This window comes from Pholcus phalangioides, unplaced genomic scaffold (genome assembly GCF_987345545.1).
Source record: "Pholcus phalangioides strain wild (caught in Gottingen) unplaced genomic scaffold, Ppha-v1.0 ptg000015l_1, whole genome shotgun sequence".
Classification (NCBI taxonomy): Eukaryota; Metazoa; Arthropoda; class Arachnida; order Araneae; family Pholcidae; genus Pholcus; species Pholcus phalangioides.
In genome coordinates, this window is record NW_028301608.1 from 11,953,242 (window position 1) to 11,976,257 (window position 23,016).

General features: G+C 35.0%; 1 protein-coding gene across 1 annotated transcript in view; it reads left to right on the forward strand.

The window, feature by feature from the left end:
• Window positions 1-3,374: 3,374 nt before the first annotated feature.
• LOC149075452 (uncharacterized) overlaps window positions 3,375-23,016 on the forward strand; it is a 35,161-nt gene continuing 15,519 nt past the window's right edge. Inside the window, exon 1 of the mRNA XM_089242803.1 lies at window positions 3,375-3,482. Coding sequence (XP_089098929.1) covers window positions 3,453-3,482 — 30 coding nt within the window. The 5' untranslated portion in view covers window positions 3,375-3,452. The remainder of the gene's footprint in view (window positions 3,483-23,016) is intronic.

The following is a 23,016-nucleotide window of genomic DNA, read 5'->3' on the forward strand; positions in this document are numbered from 1 at the left end:
ACACTGGGACGTGGTCATTGAAAAACAGAATGACACTCAAAGATAAACTGACTAAAACAAAATAAAATGACACTCATGGAAAAACCTACGAAACGTTGACAGATAGCATAGCTTGATTAAAAATCTAAATTTAGATGAATACAAATTATTTCAGAATGGGGTCGTTTTCCTAAATCTATCATCAGATACAAATTTGGGTATGGATAGATTTATGTATTTTTTGTTTCAAAGAAAGGGGGGGTTATTATACTGAAAGCTGCGTAAAATCTACAATCAGAACAAAGAGAACTTATCGAAACCAATGTCACGGAAACAATCTTCATATCTCCCTTTTCCCTACATTAAATACCGATCTCCTTTCCGTGGCAATGGATGCGATATTTAAAAATTACAAGCGTGTTCGTGACTCGATCATCATCTTTCCTCCTCATGTCAAGATGATAACAAGCTCCATCTGTTGATTGCTGTTTCACGAAAACAATGGATAAGAAACAACAACGAAGATGCCGCATAATTTGTTTGCGCCAGAGGCATCAAAACAACAGACGCATCCCTTGTTCTACATAGATGTGAAACACAAACACATGCAAATTATATCTGACTTTGTATAACGTCGTAAAACTCTAGATCAAGCACGCGATGTCGTCGATCCGGGTACATACATTGTTTCAAAAATAATTAATTAAGAACAAATTAAGTTTTATTACTAATTTTTATTTACAACTTAATAAGAATTATTAATATAAAATTAATTATATTAATCATTATTTTCCCCGAATTGTACAGAAACTTTTTCGAGTCTTCGTGAAACTAAAAATGGTACAGACTTTCACTTGAGCAGTGGTTTCTTCCACATGATTATGACGCTCGACTCCGATTCTCACTGCAGTTTCAAGCTCGCGTTGAGGTCGATTCAGAATGGCTTTGGAATGTCCTCTGGACAGACGAAGCGCATTTTCACTTGGATGTTGCAGTCAATACTCACAACTGCTGACTTTGGGAACCAGAAAAATCCGCACACTATCTTAGAGGTTCCCTTGCATTCACCAAATGTGACGGTATGATGTGGATTTACTGCATCATTTATTCTCGGTCCCTACTTCTACGAGTTCTACAGATCCAGTGACATGTTCGATCACGGGGAAGCGATATGCATTGCTGTTACAGAACGGAACTGCTCCGGCTCTGCAAGCACGTCACTGCCTTGCAGACACACACTCCAGTCAATTGTGGAATATGCACCTTGCGATTTCACATGGTATATGAAAATGATGGCCATCATGTGGAACATGTTTTGTTGCAGTAACAATTGTAAAAGTGTACAATTGGTTAAATTGTAAACGTTTGCCTAAATGTGTCATTTCTTAATAAAACGCTCTCTGGTGGCGACATGTGCAACTAATCCCCCCCCCCCCCCGAAATAAATTCCCATCACTTCAAGAAGTTCTCCACAAAATTTCACAATTTTCTGATGACTGGTTTCACCTGTAGGCTACTTTGAAATAGGGGTTTTTGATTATAAAACGCCCTGTATATATATAAAAAGATATTATTTTTATTCCTTTTTTTTTTTTGTAAGTGGGCTTAGAAGTATGCATCAATTCAGAATTTAGTGTTGTAAGTCAACAACAGATGACACTAATACAACATTTTTTTTTGGCACGCTCATTAATCGAAACTGAAACTAAAAATAAATTACGAAACAAAACCTTTCTCATGTGCATGCTACGGTAAATGTGATAAATCGATAATTATGCGTAATCACCGCTCATCTCGGTAAGTTTGATGAATTTCATTAGATTCATCACTTCTATGGCAATTATTCATAATTGCCAAATAAAGTTGGTAAATTTGATAAATATTGGAGAAATACGTGGAAAACTATCACTTTAATCCACTTCAACTTATTAAGTTCGTCGGTACATGATACGTGCACCAGACGTATTTCACCATAAAAATTGAGTAAAATTAAAATATATGGGAGGAAGATATAAGAACATAAAACTTTTTATAGCTTTTAATGTTAGCTTTCCTTCACATTTATCAATACCGATCGAATTCATTATCATAGGTTGAAGTTTATGCATACTCCCCCCCCCCCCCCAATACTCTCCGATGAGTGAGGGCTCTCTTGAGTTACTAAACCTCAGAAAGCATTTTTAATTAATGAAATTTAATAAGATATCATATAAAAGTATTTTATTTCGATATTTTAATTTCAAAAATCACCTTCAAATGGGGGGGGGAGGCATGGGCCCCGTGCCCCTCCCTGCGTAGGCCTCTGGTGCAGGCATATGGATTTTGATTAGGACCACGAAAGTATTAAGCATTATCCTCAAATACATGCTAAATGCAGCTTTTATTCATAGCTCACGCAACAGCTACATCGGAAATGATAAATTTTGTTTTTTACGGAGAACAAGAACACAAACACCAGTGGGTTTGGCCATGAGCAGTTGTCCATTTGTCTGTAAAATCCAAATCTTGGAAAATTTGAGAGCTGCCGAAATTGTCTACTAATATATTTTCTAGTGTGTTTTTAATATAATAAGTTTAGATTTTAAATTGGGATGATTTTCCCACAGAAATATTTCTGATCATTTTCGCTCATTTATTTAAGCTATTAATGCCCCAAGTTTACATTTCCTTTGCGCAATCTCTTTATGAAATACATATATATAATCAAAGGCGGGGATTTAACGGCGGGTGCACCGGGCTCGTTCCTGGAGCTCTGACTTCTAAAGGGCCCCGAAAAACCCAAACGTTACACTTTTTTCAAATTCAGGGGACCAATATTTTCTTTTGCTCCCGGGGTCTCAGTCGACTTTAATCCGCCACTGTATATAATCCATTTACATTTATTACAATTCACTTTGAGAAAATTTCTTAAAAATTATGCCGTTTTCTCTATCAAAGAATATAAATACAAAAAAAAGTCTTTAAATATATATTTTTGTTAAAGTCACGAATATCTCATCGAAAATTGTCCATGAGAGAAATCACTCTCTATTATTTTAATATTCATAGAGAAGGGTTCATGTATCATTGGTCACCATTTACCCTTTTCTTTCTCATAATATTATATACATGATGATGGTGATCGTAACAAAGAAGAACAGGGAAGAAATGTAGGAGAGAGAGAGACTAAAACTGGAAGAAAATTGACCACGGAAACTAGTAGAGATAAATGCAGGTCAGAAGGAAACAAATGGGTTTCCCATTGGTTTGGATATCGACAACAACGGTAGGCTTATTGCCCTCCCCTTCAAGATGGCCGACTTATTTAAGGCAAAAGTCCTTGACCGACAACAGTGATTTGAAGGTCAGGGACTTCGTAGGTAAGGATATATCCATCGATACTAGCATCACCCGCTGTCCAGTTCTGGTTGTGATTCTTTCTGAAGCGGCGGCGAAATAGAAAGTTTCTCCTCAACACTCGCCTTGTCTGTCTAATGCCAAGGATTTCTTCTTGGAAAATGAAAGTGAGTCCTCAATCGACATTTCTCTCAACTCTTTCGATATTTAATACTGATTACCACATATGACGGATTTATTCGTTCTGTTTTATTGTAATAAATGTTTATACGATATTCATCTTTGTATGAATTGGTTCGGTTGTCAGCAGACTAGAGATGAATTTCGAAAGTGTATAGAATTATAGATCATGGTTTCTTGAACTTTTTTGTTCCATCGCCCCCGTCTTCAAAAAATTTTCCTTCTCATCGCCCCCAACTCAAGCCTACCCATAGGATCCTATACTATATCCAAAAATTCTACAGCCCCCTGGACACTCCCAAGGGGGGCAATATTGCCCATTTTTGTAAACACTGATATAGATCTTTCAAATCAAAAGAATTCATAAAACATGACTGATTTTTGTCATTTCTTAATGACATGTCATGATGACCTTCCCATTCACCCATGAAGCTTTTTTGGATCACGTGTATATATTCCCTCTTTCAGTGAAGATTTTAAGGGGCATACTAACCGTTTCCAAGGTAACCAACATGGCGACTTCCACGGTGACTCGTGAAAGAAGCAAATATAGATTGAGAAAAGAAATGTAGAAATTAATCTTTTTTTTTTGTTTGTGATGGACGCTAAATATTTTTTTTTAAGTTTAAGCTATCGATGCTTTGGTGTTTGTTCAAAAGAACTGTCCAGCTGAAGCTGCGGAATTTCTTTAATGTAAATCTATGGGCCATTATTAATTTTTAAAATATTACTACATGAATTGATCTAGTTGAAAATACGTTATTTTCATACTAGATAAGATATAAATAAACAGTTGAAACCAATGTTATTGCATAGATATCAAACTAAAAAGTTTTTTTAGGTCCCTCTAATTATTTTATATTTAATTTTCTGGTCTTCGTATCTTCAAACTAACTCAATGTTTCAAAAATCAAGAATTCAATTTAGTTTTCAACATTATTGACGTGGCCGAAAATCCCACTAAATTTCCGCATTTCTACATTGAAACCTACAATATTTTACACTGATTTCTATAAGGCTAGTTATCATCCTGTGCTTGTCTGTCAGTGATGCTGATGATGATTATGGCGTCGATGTGAAAAGCCTCTTTACCAGATAGTTTACTGATTTTTTGCTATATTGGTTGAAGTTAACCGTACCGAGGGGAATAAAGTATTGACTGCATCGGTGAGTCTTAACCCATTGACACTGCAATTTATTTCAGAAAAAAAAGGCAACAAGAATAGAAATATTTTTTCTCTGCTGTGTATTTTATCAATAAAGGAAATAAATGAACTCAATTCGGGCTTCATGGAACAGAAAACACTATCTTTTTTTTGTAAAAGAGTGTTTAAGAGGTATCACGACCCTTGAAGTCGAATTTTCAAACATGAGTTCAAAAAATATTTCATTCAGTTGCAATTGTTAAGCAAGTTTAAATTGTTTAGTTTAAGTTGCAATTTTGTCAAGCATTGTTATTGCAAGTTGTTAATTGCATTTTTAATTGGGTTGCTATATTTTTGAAATATATGACATACATATTTTTTTTATGGGCATCTTTTTCTCAGCCACCTCGTTGGGCATTTTGCTTGTTGTGGCGTTGTATTTGTATTTGTATTTATATAAATAAAATACTAAAAATTTCGCATCAATCGGTTGATTTGTTTTTTCATAATAAAAGAAAGAAAATGAATTATAGTGAAAACGTATACAAGAAAAAACACTGAACGCGATTTTCTCAGATAGCAGTTTTTGAGCTCATCCGTAAGATTTAAAGAAAACTACTGCCCCAAAAATTCTTAAATTTTGCAGAAATGTTTACTCGACATGCGTTAAGAAATGGAACCTCGGATTTAGCAATTCACTGATGGGAAGTATTTTTTAAAAAATGTTGAATTTGTAAATTTTTGAAATTTATATATTTTTTTCAAACTTTAAAAAATCATAAAATTCTAACAAATGATCAGATATCCAAGTTCGAGGACCATTTTACTCACACATATCGAATACATACTTATTAAAAATTTCAGAAGTTTTGGGGCATTCGTTTTTTTTTTTTTAATCTTACGGATGAGCTGAACAACTGCAAACTGAGAAAATTGCGTTCAAAGTATTTTTTCTTGTATACGTTTGCAAGATAATTCATTATTTCTTTCTTTTATTATGAAAGAACAATCAACCGATTGATGCGAAATTTTTAGCATTTTATTTGCAACTGAATGAAATATTTTTTGTAGTCATTTTTTTGAAAATTCGACTTCAGGAGTCATGACACCCTTTAAAATACTTCTGAGCTTTGGCCTGAGTTAGGTCCGTCCATGTACGGTCCCATTTAGTGCACACGAGCTCCAAGGAAAGATTGAGATATTCGTTGCCTCTGTAGTCTAGGGCATTCACCTGGAAAGTGAAAGGACGTGGGTTCGATTCCCCGCAGGGGCAGTTGAATTTTCTCTCTTTCCAAAATATATCTTCGCATCAACCAGCCCATCAAAAACCCCTTCTGTTGCCCCGAACTGGACTGTTAGCGTCACTGTGAAGGGATGAGTGTCACTGTCAAGGGGCTAAAGATCGTCACGGACTTCATGGACTTAAATTTTTTTCATGGTCGGCCATATCAGTAGAATCCTTGTCTCTGTCTAGAAGTTCTGTCTAAAATGTAGTCCAGAAGAGAAAAAAATCGTTCTAAACGTTTCGTCTGCGCTATATGTCTCTAGAGAATTCTTGAGACTATATTTTTAGTGTTTATGTTCATGTAAGGAAAAGGTGGGCAAAAGATTATGCACCTAGTGGATTTTGAAGAAACTTGAAGAGATGCTCAAAAAATTCACAAAACATGGTTTATTAAATTTGGCGGTGGCGTCAAAGATAGGAGTGCTGTGTGTGCTCGAACATCTTCGGGAATTTACTTTTGACACGGATCTCAGCACACCCAGACTACATACAGAAAGAAAAACACAAAATTACCTGTATAGGGGGAAAGTGACCTATAATGAGATACTTTTTCTAAAATAGCTTTTCTGATTCCCTGATGAACAATTTAGTAATCCTAAAATTGATTTTGTACACTATAAATATATCTGATTCAAAATATTGATTGAATTTTCAGAAAAAAATATTGCAAGCACACACAAATACAAATACTCAAAAAATGATTTTATTAAAATGTTCGAATCAGGTGTTTCTTTGGAACAGGTTGCCCAATATGAGACACCAAGGGTTCCTAATACGAGACACTATCTCATATTGTGTAGTCACACCTAGAAAGAAACATTTGCATGAAAAAAGTTATTTATTGAATTTAACTAATCGCCAAAATTGAAAAGGTAGTATAAACAAATTAAATTTTTTTTTACGAATAACAAACATTGAACAAAAATACAGTCTCCTTAATTTCTCCACAATCCTCGGAGACCATCGAGAGCATAGCATCAATCTTGTCCACTTCTCTCCATGGGTGTCCTCTGAAAATCGGGTTGAACAGAACATGCATTCTGGATCCGACTCATCGTAATTAAAATCTGAATCATCTGGTCCTTTAGAGGTGGTTCTTCGTCATCGCACGTTTTGTCTTCACTCGAATCTTGTCTTTTCTTCTTAGTTTTAGCCAACTCTTTCTTGGCTTTCTTTTGCTTTTTTCCTCTTGTCAGCCCCAGTTTTCTTTGTACCATTTTTGTTCCTTTTGTTGCTTGACTCGCAATTTTTCTTCAAGCTGTTTCTTGTATGGTGAGTTGGTCAGCAATATTGCTGAACCCGACCGTAAAGAAGACGATGTACTAGGCTTTGAGGGACAGGGCTAATGTCTGACGGCTTCACCGCCACACCAGAAGTTCCAGGGAGGGCTGCCAAATTAGAAGTTGTAGAGAGAGAATCTGCTCCTGCAGTGGCTTATGTTCTCCATTTCTGGTTCAAGTATGTCGAAGAAGGCGTTAATACTCTCCGTATTAAACCCCTTCGCCCTAGCATGTGACAACCCTTCTGGTTTTCTCAGTGACAAATTGGGATGCGGTTTTAAAAAGCCGCGAAGCCATTTTTGCCCAGTTATTTTTTTCGCTACGTTAAATGGGTGACTAATTTCGTTCCTCACAGCTAGTTGGAAGGCCATATGTTTGATGTCTGCACAACGTAAACCAAAAAAGCATTCAGACATAATAACGCAATATTGCTATAATTGTTCCTCCAACTCTGCCGTCTTTCTCCCCAAGCTGACTCTTGCATCTTGGACATACCTTTTAATTATGCCTTTTGGCACACCAAATTCTTTTGCAGCCTTGAGGTAACCTCTCCTCTGTTCTCCTTAACAGCATTAATTGCTTCCACCATCGCTTCTCGGGACCATTTCTTTCGCTTTACAGGAGCCATCATAAAAATTTAATTTGCTGTAAGATCACTGGCAATAAATGAGAAGAAGTGGTACTTTCAGGCGTTGTCTACAAAATGACGTCTCAATATGAGATATCCCATATTAGGAACTTCATTGTATCTCATATTGGGCACAACCAGTGTTTAAGAAATATCACCGAATAAATCAAGAAATAAGCAAAAGAATTGAGAAATCATACATGAATATGAAACTACATGTAATTGTGAGTATGTACTAAAAACGAAATGTTTAAAAATGATTTACATTGTACGTTGTAAAACCCGTCGAAAAATAACTTCTAAAACTTTTGTGCAGGCTGCACCGTTAAACAGGCTCCTGAAGTTGGAGCTGCATGCAAATGAGTAAGGATATGTTATTGGCAGCTCTATCTACTGTCGATCTAATCGTGCATGCCACTAACAACAGACATCATCACCATACAAAAGAGATAAAGGGGTATGTCATATTACGCAAGTATCTCATTATACGTCACTTTCCCCTATATAAAGGTCAAGACAAGCACCTACAGGTTTGAAGCACTTCCGACACCTGAATGATCTGAAATGAAGACGGGAAATATTGATTAGGGACGGTGTGACTGCTTTCGGAATCTAACAGAATCACTCATAGAACGATGTGCGTACGCAGGCTACCTTTTCTTATTGTCCGGGTCGTGCCCTTCCGAAAATGACACGTCCCGAGAGATGATGATAGTTGTCCGCCATGATAATGAAATGTGATGCTACGATATTTTAAAGTATGTAAATTAGTAGACTGGAATTTCCCATACAAAAGCCAGGAAGCTTCCAGCTAATAGGCATCCAGAAATATCAGGTGCCTCTGATACACTTGGCTCTGCTGGTGGCCTCTTGTCCATAGAAGAGCTACATAATGAGATCTGGTGCTATGATTTTCGAGCTCAAGTATGTACTTATGCAACAGTATGTTAGATGTTACTTCCAACAGAAGGATCTTAGAAAAAATTTGTCAGAATATATATATCCCAGAATATCATTTTACTCGAGGCCTATGATGTTGAAGCAGCCCAGCACATAGAGCACCTACAAAAAAACTCTAGCCCGGAGATTGACCATATTTATATTTTTTACAAAAATGTTCACTACGGTTTATTCAATAAGAAGAAATTATCTCTCTCCCGGATGGGGGGGGGGGGGAAGGTGGCAAATAAGACGGCGGGGGCAAAAAGAAGAAAATGTGGTCCAAAGAAGGGCATGGACGAAAAAAGGTTAATCATAGTTTCCCAATCTTTCTGTTCAATCGCCCCCTTCTTCAGAATTTTTTTGTTCTCATAGCCCCCTAACGCGAGACAACTCATAGGATCCGATACTAAACCATATCTTTTGCCGCCGTCGCCCCTGGACCTTTCCATCACCCTCCCAGGGGCTGATATTGCCCACTTTGGGAAAGAAACACTGTTTTAAATAATAGGGATTTTTCGAGAAACTTTTCAAAACAGATGTGTCAACTTGGCCATAGTCGCTTTTACTTGCTTTGCTGACAACATGAGTCAACTCCACTATTGACGCTGGGGGGGGGGGGGGGGGGGACGACAATGCTCCCCACGCCCCTCTCCCCCCCCCCCCCCATCCGTATCTCCGCTCATGATATACAAGGAATGATCTTATAGTTGCAACGAAGTCTTGCGAAAGAGAAGACTGGTTAGTATATAGATTACTTTTTGTGCAAACACTTCAAAACTGAGTAACAGGTATTTGGGCGCATAAAATTTACATCAGTATGCAGTTTCCCACCACACACGTTGCTTTTATTTTCATTTCGCACATCAGTTTCAAACCTACGAAGATTTTATACTGAGAATTGTAGCAGATATAATTTTAATTTCATTCAGTAGGTGACAGCAGGGATCCTAGCTTAAAGCTGTTTCTCGGAATACAGTCGAATCCCGTTATATCGAACTCCAACAGACCGGGGAAATCGCTTCGTTGTAATAAAATTTCGTTATAAAAGAATTCCAGGTTTTTGCAGTCTTCCTATGAAAAAAATTATCTGGGGGATTAGAAAAGTGTTCGTTAAAACGAGATTTTTTCGCTATAATGTTATTCGTTAAAACGGGGTTCAACTGTATATATAAGCATGAAAATGTATGTAAAAAAAGTATGAAAATATGAAATATAATAAATCAGAAGGGTTCCGAAGGGTAGGAAATTTTCCTCAAAATTTTTTTGCACCCGTTCGCAAACTATTTCTGACAATTTATGCCGGTTAGCGTAAATTTTCACCTAATTTTAACGGTCTGCAATCAGAAAAGGTTGAAGAACATAAAATTGATCCTACAAGGCTCAGACTCTTAGTGCCAATGAGTTCCCAACTTCAAGGCGCGAATGCGAGCCGATCTCCCAGTTGAAATGTCTCGCCAACAGGCCTACAACGATACAATCATTCAATCATTTCACTCATAGTTAGAAAAATTCATGGCAGATGGCAGCACACTGCACATAACAAGCTTTACACATTAACAAGCTTCACGTTGGGTTCACAACACTTGCAGACACATTCCAACCTGTACCAATTCGTTAGAAATTCCGCAAAGGAATGTGGACGAGGTGCATGTATGGTTTAGTAGTGCCAATGAAAAGTTTTATCCATTGTCTTGCACTTCGATACTATAATGCCTTCTGAATTTTATTTTTTGAAGATGTCCCGGTTTTTATCAGTGAATTTGTGTTATGTCTCGGTTTCTCAGCCGCGTGATATAGCCATTCTATCTTAGGCGCGTGCCTGCCCAAGTTCGGTTCCGTACCTTGAATCATCTATGATTCTATAAGCGGGGTGAACTGACTTTGGTGACTTCTGTTCAGACGCCAACAGCGCGGAATATTGTAATTAGCCGTTTGACTAATTTTAGACATTTAATTGATGACAGCCTTCTCCATTTGCATTTTCGTATTTCTTTCAAAATATTCTTTTTGGCATATAAAGTATTGATTCGGATATCTATTATTTCAGGTTACAAGACCGACCGGGCATGTAAATGTTTGCAGATCCGTCCAGCACTACTCTTGTGTAATTAGTGAATTTGATAAATATGAAAAAAAAAAATTCCTGTCTAGCAGGGCTCTGCAGACAACAGCAAAATAATTTCGTGCTTACTTTTCCCTATACAGTTTTCCCTATACCATAACATTAAGTAACATTTAAGTAACATTTTTATGCTTGAAGCGATTAAAATAAAATTTATTCAAAAACTATTATTTTTTACGGTTTTTTTTTTGTCGACGACATTCATGCACTTAGCAAAATGCTCAACACTTTTAAGAGTTCGTGCTTTCCATTATTTACGGAACTCTAAAGCACTTTCATTTAAGTCTAGCAGGTTTGATGAATGTGCACTCGGATCCCGATATAATGATAACAAATTTTACTATCGTACCCCGATTTTATGATGCATGTATGAATTACCATGTATAGTATATCATATAGGACGATTTATCATGTTGACCAACTACGCGAAGCTTTTATACTAAGCGTAAATCGCCGGGGTAAACGTGGTTAGTTTAGGGAAATTCATCAAATTTAACAAAATGCTCGGTGACTATATATGATAACCGGTTACTAGTATAATAACCGGCATTATCAGATTTAGCGTCAATATCTTAAATATTGAATATAGGAGGGGCATATTCAACATCCGACTCGTCGTGCGGGCCGCAATCTATAGACGAATTTTCATTCTAATTTTTCTATTCGACGAAAGGTGAGCTTATCATATAATGGGTCTGTTTTGTGAATTTGGTGCATAAGAACGCCCTCCACAACCCTCTAAGGTGGGCTAGTTGAATTTCGATTAACCCAGTGCAATACATTTCCAATATATAACTATACCATACATGAAAAATTTGTAAAATATCAGTCATATATATACAGTCGGAACCCCTTAACCGGATACCAACGATTCCAGCACACGATATCCAATTAAGCGGGTTATCCGATTATGCGTGGAACAGTTCAATTGCCATTTTACAACGTTTGTATAGTTTGCGTATTGGAAAATGATAAAGGATGAATATTAATAAAGTTTCTCGAATAAATCAGACATCAAAAATGAAATGAAAATTATATTTAATTACAATGATTACAATACCTAAGATTTTTTTACTTTCCATTAGGGAAGTTAGCGCCCTCTATTGGCTCAACAGAGAACAAAAACAAAATAATTAAATGTACGTATTGAAGACAACTTTAATACTTGAAGGCCAGTAACCACTCTCAAATGTATTTATTTCAACCTAATTATAACATATTTTACATTAATTCTATATGTTTTATTCAATAAAAGTTTATGTGTGTAGTGGTTGATGGGTATTAACAGTTGATGTGTGAAGCGTAAAATTCGAATTTTTAAGCGGAGAAAAATCGTTGAAATTATCGTATTAAGCGTGGAACTTTAACATTGTCTGTATGGGAGAAATTTTGGTGTCACAGAAGTTTATCCGTTATCCGATTAAGCGTAGCCAACTGTATTTGTAGATAATGATGTCCAATCATTCAGTTGTGAAATACATACAAAAAATAATAATTAATTCCTTACATTCAATGAATTCAATAAAAACATCGATTAACTTCACGTAATAAAATTCATTAATATCGCTTTTAATTAGCAGATCAGATAAATACTATTTAGGTTGCCAGGTGGGTATGAGAATAATGTACGACCCGTTTCTTTGAGATAGTCAATTCCTCACTAATCGTTATTTGTTCTGAGACAGATAAGAACAAAAAAAAAAAAAAATCTTTTTTAGTGCATATTATAATAGTTACTCGCGTTGGGAAAACTCATCCGGGCATATTAGGCGTCTGGAATTACATCTTCGGGCGATAAGCCCTCGGCTACGATCACGCGATTCTGCATAATCTGCGGATTAATGGTTAGTTCGTGCTCTGGAGCTTCGACCCATAGATACGGGTCGTCTGAGAATATAATACGCGCTTCTCTTCCCATATTTCTTGGCATATCATCGATGACTGATTGATTCGTGTTACGTTTCAAGATCACAGCTCGGTGTTATCGCCCCCTTTCTTACTTCTCGCAGCTGTAAGAGAGACAACGTGGTGATTTCTAGTTTAATTAGTTCATTCGAGGATTGATGACTTTTCCAAATGGATTTAGAAGTTGTTGATCCTCTATCGCCTCAGCATCAACTAATGATGGCTACTTTGGGAGTTTTTAGCAGCCCTCCACTAGATGTCAGCAAAAAATAAAAAATTGACTTCATTATCCACACGCACAGACATATTTTGCGAAGATCTGGGAAATTTTGTATGGAAAGCGGCTACACACGTAATTGCAAGCTCGATAATCTTTTTTGTACGAGAATGCTCGAGCGAAGAGAATTGTACGCAAGCATGTTGATTGTACAAGCGGCTTGAAGATTGAATTCTGATTATACATGTTTGCAGAAGCCGTGCATGTGCAAGAGAAACTGAAGGTGTGTACCATGCAGGTAGGTTGTAACACTTGCGGATCCAGAGGAAGGCGGTGGGGCGATCCCCCCCTCTAAGAACCGAACGATATATAGAAAAATTTGTCTGTCCCGTAAAATACGGGACGATAAAACGAACTTGTACAATTCGCCCCTCTCCCGTTACATCGCCCTGGATCCGCGCCAATAGCTTGTGCGAGCTTAAGAAGGGAGTTACAGTTTCAGTTCGGTTTCAATTACACTATAGCCGCAGGAAACTGCAAGTTTGACAAGCATTCATGTTCAATCTTTTTGTGCAAGCATGCACAATGTCTATCGTTCTTTGTATGTACGACGTCGCTTTCGCTACCACACGGTACAAGTATGCTTGCATAAGAACCAGCTTATTACTTGGAATATGTCGAGCTCGGGGTAATGATGGTTGTCTTTATCCTTATGTACGGAAGAAAACCCGTTAAGAGAGAGGAGATAAAGAGAGAAAGAGAGAGCTGTAGCAATATTTATCAGTCGAAATCAAAGTTTTTCCTGCCAGGTGATTCATCTGACTCTAGGTTAATCATCAGCAATGGAAGCCGTTTTACATCAGACTAAAGAAACCTATAAGTCGTTAAATGCCACGTCTTCTGTCTACTCTTACTTAACCGTGCATGCAACTCGTAAACATTCCTCACAGGAATTTATAACGAATTGACACGTACCGGAATGTATGCTCTTAGTGTATGTGTGGCTCTAACGTATTCTTATTGTCAGAGTTGTGCTTGCTTCAATTATGCTGGTGCTGCCATCTGCCTCTTTAATTGGACGTTATGTAAGTATCGTGTTGAGGGTCTGCCTGCTCTCTGCGGAGAGACTCTTCAAATAGGGGATTGGCTTGACTGTAGAACAGAGACGCGCGTGAGCGTACTAAGGCTAGTGCCAGTTTTTGCTAGAGAAATTCCACGGAGATAATCGAAAATCTGTTTCGAACGTCACCCCGGGTCATAAAATCAGGACTTGTACAATCCAAAAATCAAACAAGAATTAAAAAACTGAGTCTACGAGAAGGTAAAATACCTCCTACACTAAAATTGCTAAACCTCAAATTGGCAAAATCACTGTTTTTGAATCACGGCCGAATTTATCCTTGGCGATTTCCTTTTGTGTATGAACATCATTTTATTTGCTTATTTATTATTATTATTATTATTTATTTTAATTTTATTGTTATTATTATTATTATTTATTTTATTTTTATTGTTATTATTATTATTATTTATTTTATTTTTATTGTTATTATTATTATTATTTATTTTATTTTTATTGTTATTATTATTATTATTTTTTTTTTTTGAGACCATATTCTATTCTATCAGACATAGTTTCGGGAAAGTTACATCACACCATATTTTACAGGATTTAGTGGTAAGTGTGAGTGTCATAGAAAAAAGCACATTCGAATCTGCTTACCTCTTGAGCCAAACGAGCAAAACAATGCAAGTGTTTCTAGGATCCAACGATCTCAAAGAGCTCTAGGATCCTTGCACCATTCGAAAGCAGGCGCGTATACTTCCTTTTTTAAAACATATTAGAAGATGCGTAATTCAAATTCAACCTGAAAAAGCAATCTAACGAATTTTTGCAGTGCACCCCCTAAAAAAAATAGGAGGAACTTAAATACTTAATAGTGGTCTTGAATAATTCACGAACAATATTAAAATTAAACAGCAACATTAAACGACACCCAATTATTGGGTACAATTACAGGATTGCAGCATGGGCAAGTGAATGGAGCATGCCTTCAGCGTTGACAAGTACATAGTCACTCATTTTCGTTCGAACAACCCCGATTCACTTACGTTCTAAATGGGAAAACTATTCCGGATGCAACTAGGCTCATCGATTTGGGAATTCTCATTGACGAGAGGCTTAGATTTTTTGAACATTGTCCTGCGGTGGTCAAAAGAGCAAATAGAGCTCGGTTTGATTCTTAAAAAGTTCTTCTTTCTTCTTCGCTTCCTCCTATAGTCATCCTTTTGCTTTTCCGAGGCTTAGTTCGTCCTGGCGTAGAGTACGCTATACGGGTTTTGAGAATCTATCTTCACAAGGACTATAGACTTAGTTGGAGGGCTACAAAGATGAGCCACTAGAGCACTGGTGGGTATGCAAGGCATGAGGTATGAAGAGAGACTTGAGTCGTTAATGATGTTTCCTTTGGAACAACGTAGGTGTCGTAGACATATGATTGAAGTAGTTAAGGTTTTCAAGGAGGTTGTGATATGATAGATCATGAAATATTGTTACGCTGTCTTTCAAATGCTCTGACTCGGGGACACCAGTTTCGATTAGTTAGAGATGATTCTATGTCATTCTGCAGCAGGGAGTTTTTCTCCAAAAGGGTTGTAAATGTATTGAGGAGCTTACCTTCGGATGTCGTGAATTTCCCCACGATAGACACCTTTAAAAGAAATTAGGATAAGCGATAAGATGGATATGTGTGTGTGTGTGGCAGGGAGTAATCGAGAAGCTAATTTAAATAAATGACAACCATATTTCTATGGGCAAATATTTCATTTGTTTAGTTACTTTTTCTGGCATATTATTTTTTGGATAACTGTATTTAGACTACGACAACCATGATTATATGAGCCTTTTTCTAATACTATTCATTTTTATGTATTTTTATTTTTTTCTCCTTTTTCCAGCCATCTTGTTGGCCAATTTGCCTGTTGAGGTTTCTAATTTATATTTGTATTTATATTCTCTCATAAAACTGAACCGTAACCGAAACACGCAAGGCATTCGGTTCTTAATCGCAAAATGCCCATTAAATATTCTGGTATAAATCATTGCGAGAATTTTTTCATAGCAACTTTGAAATAATCTTATATCAATATGCAATTTCCATATGAGTATAGCGTACGATAAGTATTCTAAAGAAAAGAAAAGTGCTGTTTGTTGATGCGACCTACAAAGGACCATAATGAACGGTCGAAATCGAGCCAACGACCGAAATACTCCCGATAAATGTTTCATTTTGCCTCCCCTTTCTTTGTTTTATGGCCCGAAGGTCAAGAACAAGGTGATTATGACCTCCTCACAGCGATAATTTTACCATTGCCAAATCTCCGATTCCTTCAAAAAAACATAACGCGAAAAATCGTTCACTAACCTCACTTCCTTCTACCAACGTAATCGTCGATTTCCTCGTGAGGGGAGAAAAAAAAGCAATAAAATCTCATTTACTGCACACGATTATGAATTAATTGAATCCATGTAGTACCAGCAATTACCCATACCCCTGTGTTTGTTTATTTTATTCAAAGCTGTTAGCACTAGAAGTCCTTACAGCCACAAGGGAAATGGTGAAAAGGAACGAGCATATTCAACTTGGGTGCACCAACGAAGGCCTACACCCACATTGAAATTAAGAAACCTGGCAGTGTTAGGGGTCTTCAACCTTTTTCGAGTCGCGATGGTGCAGTCTGTCGTTGGCGTATCAACGGGTAGGCTGATAGGCCCTACAACTTGAACCGTTGCCCTGCAGTTATTGAAGAATTTCATAAATTCTGAACTTTCACCAACTCTGGTTGTTAAATAATTCTGAATTTCACTGAGATTATTTGATTAATAAATTTTACATTTTTTTAAATCAAATTATTTCTGAATTTTTATCCAATCGTTTCTGAACACTCCTGATTTCTAAAATAATTTATTTTTCTATTCTGAATTTATTTCTTATTGTTCTGAAAGAATTTATTTTCTTCTGAAATTATTTCTTCCAATACTTTTGAAAATATTTCTTTCAAAATTTATTATTTCAATAATTCTGTGTTCATTAATATTGAAAACATTTCTTTTAGCAATGCTAAATATTTAGTAATTCTGAAATAATTTCTTTCAATATATCTGAAATAATTTCTTTCAATATATCTGAAATAGTTTTTTTTGCATAAATTCTGAATTTTTATTAATTCTGAAAATCTTTCTTTCACCAATTTTGGAAATATTTCTTTCATAAAATCTGAATTTTTATTAATTCTGAAATTATTTCTTTCATAAAATCTGAATTTTTATTAATTCTGAAATTATTTCTTTCATAAAATCTGAATTTTTATTAATTCTGAAATTATTTCTTTCATAAAATCTGAATTTTTATTAATTCTGAAATTATTTCTTTCATAAAATCTGAATTTTTATTAATTCTGAAATTATTTCTTTCATAAAATCTGAATTTTTATTAATTCTGAAATTATTTCTTTCATAAAATCTGAATTTTTATTAATTCTGAAATTATTTCTTTCATAAAATCTGAATTTTTATTAATTCTGAAATTATTTCTTTCGATAATTCTGGATTTTCTCATCAGTTCTAAAATTATTTTTCTCAGCAATTCTGAAATTATGTTTATCAATAATTCTCAAACTACTTCTTTCTAGCTGAAAATGACCTACTTTCAATAGAGCTGAAATTATTACTTTCATAAATTAAGAATATTTATTTATTTTGAAATTATTTCTTTCAGATAATCATTCCGTTCTAAAAATGTTTTTTTTCGATAATTTAAAATTTTTAATCACACTAAATTTTCATTATTTCGAAAATAATTGCATTCAATATGTCTGAAATATTTCTTTCTTAAATTCTGCGTTTTTTCTAATTCCGAAATTAGTTCTTTCAATAATTCTGAAACTATTTATTTCTGATTCTGAATTAATACTGTGTATATGTTTTCCTATTGAAGTTTAACTTTAGGCAATTATTATCCACTGTAAAAAAAAGTATTATTATTTTTGATTTTCAAATAGAACCCAACGAGAGCCACGAATAATATCTCAATAATTAAAATATGTCATCCATTATCTGTATCTATTACTAAATGACATTTCTTCAGCCCGAGGAAATAATGAATATTCTAATAGAACATTCATTTGAATTCTAATATTTAAATGAGAATAATTATGACTTCTTAAATATCGTTTATGGGACATTTACAATGATGCATGTCCCGTATGACCAATTGAAGGAAATACACACACACGCATTAAAAATAATCAAAAATTCATCGCCATTTTTTGATTATATTTATTTCCCGACCTGTCTCAGAGAAGTAGGAAAACACAGATTCGAATACGAGATTCGATTTCAAATTCCCAATGACCATACGATCTGATCAGCTATGAATATTTATGACCAACAGGATATATATATATATATAATTAATATTCAGCGACAACTATAGGGGAAAAGCTGAATCATTGCTTATAATCAAGATCAGGAAAAATATAAAAACAAAAAAATTCTCGTACGAGATCATAACATAGCCAATGGCGATACCGGCTTCCTTCCATAACAAAAACAGAATATCGACGAGATGATGGTCCGCATGATACGATATTTGGTGAGAAGGAAGGGCCCTGGGCAATCTCTGACATCCCCCCCATGGGTCAGTCAATACTAATATCGTAGTCGTGACGGCTCCTCTGTGACCTACCTGACTGTGAGAAAAATAAATTCTACCAAACGCGTCGACTGACATTATTATTATCATTATTCCTGATAAATACTGATACACACCTTACACTACATCCCTCTTCCCTAAATAAATGAAATATCCTCGCATATAACCTTATCAGAATCTGAAATTATATTATAGGTATGTAGAGAATGAATCAACGGCCAGCAAACCGATAAAATAGGTCTGACGTCACGATTATTATGTGCCTTTTGATTATTAATCTCTGACTTTGCATGTTTGTATCGAGTTTCCTCCATTTTTTTTTGTGTTCTTTCCCCTCGATGACAAGATATCAAAATAAATGTCACACACAGCCGTGGGTTTAAGGATGAACATTAGTATTCAGATCATATTTTTTTCAGTTTGACTTTTAAATGCTACAATCGATTACTCATTTCTGTTTTTGTATGTGGGTAACAAAAGAAGGGGGTCTTCAACCTTTCAGTCATTGCGGGACAAATAAAACTTTCCCAGAAGCCCGCGGGCCGCTAAGTCATACCGCGGTATTCTCAGTTATTGAACAGGACTCTTTCTGTCCAAATTGTCGGATACTTTCATTTACTCTGGATTTATTTATTTTATTAAATTAGGATTTTTATTCCTTTTCAAATAACTTCCTTACATTAATTAATTAAATTTTTTAATTATTTCGTTTATTAAATCTGAAATTTGCCCGATAATTCTGAAATTATTGTTTTACCAATTTTAAATTTCCATTGATTATGAAATTTCTTTCAAAAATTCTTAATATTTTTCGTAAATTGTTACTTTTAACTTATCTGAATTTATTCTTAACAATATTCTGAAAATTGCTCTTGACAATTCAGAAATTATTTCTATCGCTAGTTCTGCAGTTATATCTTACAGTCATTCTGTAATTATATTTTTCATTAATTAAAGATTTTCGTCAATTATGATTTTTTTTTTTGCAATAATTGTAAAAGCGTTTCTTTCGTTAAGGTGTTTTTTTAGCATATCTGTAAATTCTGAAATAATCTATACCTTTTGGATGCCGACGTTGGTCTCTCGACATATGTAGTCTATGTGAAATCATAGCCCCCATCCCAGAAACTGCTTTGGCTCCGGGTCCCTTGAGCCGGGATATGACGGCCCTTTTAATATATGAAATGCACAGGCAGTTCTTGAATACATCAGTACAGATTCCAATGGCCACAGACCTCTTTAATGAATTTTATTTTTGGAATTCCCTCTCTCTCGATTGTTTTTCTATATAAATTAGCTATTTTCTAAAAATGATCGGCGGGCCATAGGAAAAAGCTCATGGGGCCACATTTAGCCCACGGGCCATGGGTTGAAGACCCCTTGGTGTAACCAATAAAATTGTCGAATCGAATAACAGCGATCCTTTTTGAATAATGATAAATTTTTTATAACGTAGTATCAGGGCCAAACTTACGCAGGTGCGAAGGATGCGGCCGCACCAAGCCGCTAATTTTTTGGGGCCGCAATTTTGACTTCCACTTTTTAACAAAGCAATAGCTTAAAATTCTGAATAAAATAAAGAACCTCTAACATTCAGACTTTGAACTATTTGGGCTAGGGTTTTGACAGACCCCCATTCCCATCAATACAAGAAGGGTGGTGCCAGTGGATCTGGTGTCCCAGGCGTTGGACCAGGGAAGCGCTATATTCTTTTTTAACCACTTATTCAAAATTTCATGAAGCCACGCTGCGTGCTTACCCGGCTGGAAGACGATTCAATTGATGTCCGGGATAGATAATCTAGCCTCCACAGCCTTCAAATCTTAAGCCTGGGGGCCCCACGCAAGCAACTTTTTCATTGGGCAACGGACACTATTGTCCATATTTATTGACGAATAGCTTTTTTTATGTCATCAATTTCGAACGAGCAGTTAGCGAAATATAAATTATTGAAAAACGAGTGACGTAATGTTAAACAGAAACGTCTTGTTTTTGAGCATATAATTGCTGAAATAATATAGGTATCTCATTAATTTTTATTTTACATGATAGATTCTAACTGGCCAAACATAATTTTGTTACTCATTTTCAATTTGGCTTTTTTTAAAATATGAGTTATGAATTATTAAAACATATTTTAAAAATTTGTGAATATAGAAGCATACATTAATTTTTACTTCATTCGAATCGGCATAGTCGAAAACTCAACACAATTAATTTTCATTCCAATCTGACTTCTATTTCGCGAGATATGAGCGATTATATGAAAATGACCACTTTTAGGGACCATGTAGTAGATATAAATTTGAAACTCATTGAGAAATTTCTCGCGACGAATTATGCGAAGATGTTTAAATACGAAGCACATAACTTTACTGAAATGGGCAATTATTGTTTTAAGTATACGGTGATACGATAAATAAGTCATCCATCAAGGTTTTTTTTCCTCCACCAAATGAAAATTCAGAAACGATGACTTGAAAATAAGGAAAAATAATTTCAGTGATAATTGAAGCATCCGTGAAAATTAAGAATGAATTAAATAATTTCAAAATTGAAAAAATAAAGAGTTTATTTAAAAAAAACAATTTCAGAATATATGGAATATATGAAGGAAATAATTCCAGAATTGTTTTTTCTACATGAAGATGCAGAATTGCAGAATTATTTTTTCTTAGATGAATTGCAGATTTCTGGAATTGATGAAAATTCAGAATTGATGAAAAAAATGATTCCAGAATTGATGAAAAAAATGATTCCAGAATTGATGAAAAAAATGATTCCAGAATTGATGAAAAAAATGATTCCAGAATTGATGAAAAAAATGATTCCAGAATTGATGAAAAAAATGATTCCAGAATTGATGAAAATTCAGAATTTATGAAATAAATAAATCCAGAATTGATGAAAATTCAGAATTTATGAAATAAATAAATCCAGAATTGATGAAAATTCAGAATTTATGAAATAAATAAATCCAGAATTGATGAAAATTCAGAATTTATGAAAGAAATAAATCCAGAATTGATGAAAATTCGGAATTTATGAAAGAAATAAATCCAGAATTGATGAAAATTCAGAAAATTTATGGTTTATGAAAGATATTATTACCGTAAGTGCATGGATGGGGGTTGCAAAACGTGGAACCCGGGGAGACCGCACCAGTCACACACCTCTAAGGGTGGGTCTGTTTCGCACACGCAGAGTCTTCATAAAAAGTTAATTTTGTCTTCTGTATACAAACCCTTGTAAAACTTAAGACGTTTTGAGTAATGAAATATTCTCGCGTAACCTTATTAGAATCCGAAATGATATTATGTGTACTGGACGGATGAATCAAAACTGTCAGCAAATACAAATAGATAAAATAGGTTTTTCACGTCTCACGATTATTACGTGCCGTTTGATTATTAATCTAGTGACATTGCATGCCTATATCGAGTTTCCTCAATTATTTGTTTCCCCCCCCCCCCGATGACAAGGTTTCAAAATAAATGTCACACAGCCCTGGGTTTGAGGATGAATGATTAGTATTCAGATCATTATTTTTGAGTTTGATTTTTAAATGCTGCAATCAATTATTCATTTCCAATTTTGTATGTGTGTATAACTGATAAAATTGTCGAGTGCCGAATAACCGCGATAATTTCGAATAATAACTTTTATTAATCTCGAATAATGATAATATTTTCCGAATCTCAGACAGCGATAATTTTTTATTTTTATCCGGAATAATGATATTTGTTTTTTAAAAAGCATTCAAGTGATATTGTAATGTCAACTTTTTTTTTTGTTTCACTTAAATTGCTGAAAATTGCAAACATTCATACGAAATTTCAGCAATTTTAAAACACTGAAATTGTTGAAATTTCGTATAAATGTTTTGAAAAATCGTTATTGGGAGTCTAACTACTTATAAAAGTTTATAAATTTAAAAAAAAAGCTAAAATTTGAATTCAATATTTTTTAAATGCTTTTTATTGGCCAGTTGCTAAATCGCGCGAGAGAGTAGTGCATTTTGTTAACACATTTCATGAAAAAAACATTTAAAAACATTAAATACGGGGTGTTTCAAAAAGAATCACCCGATTTGAAATGCTTGTATTAAGAAAAATATTGAACATAGTCACTTGAAATTTAATTTTATATTACATGGCTAATCAAAGTTTTTTTACAAACCAAATTAAAGGTACTCAATATGTCCACCTTGGGATGCACGGCATATGTCTATACGGTAGTCAAATTCGTCCCAAACTTCTGCTAGCATGTTTGCATCCACGGCT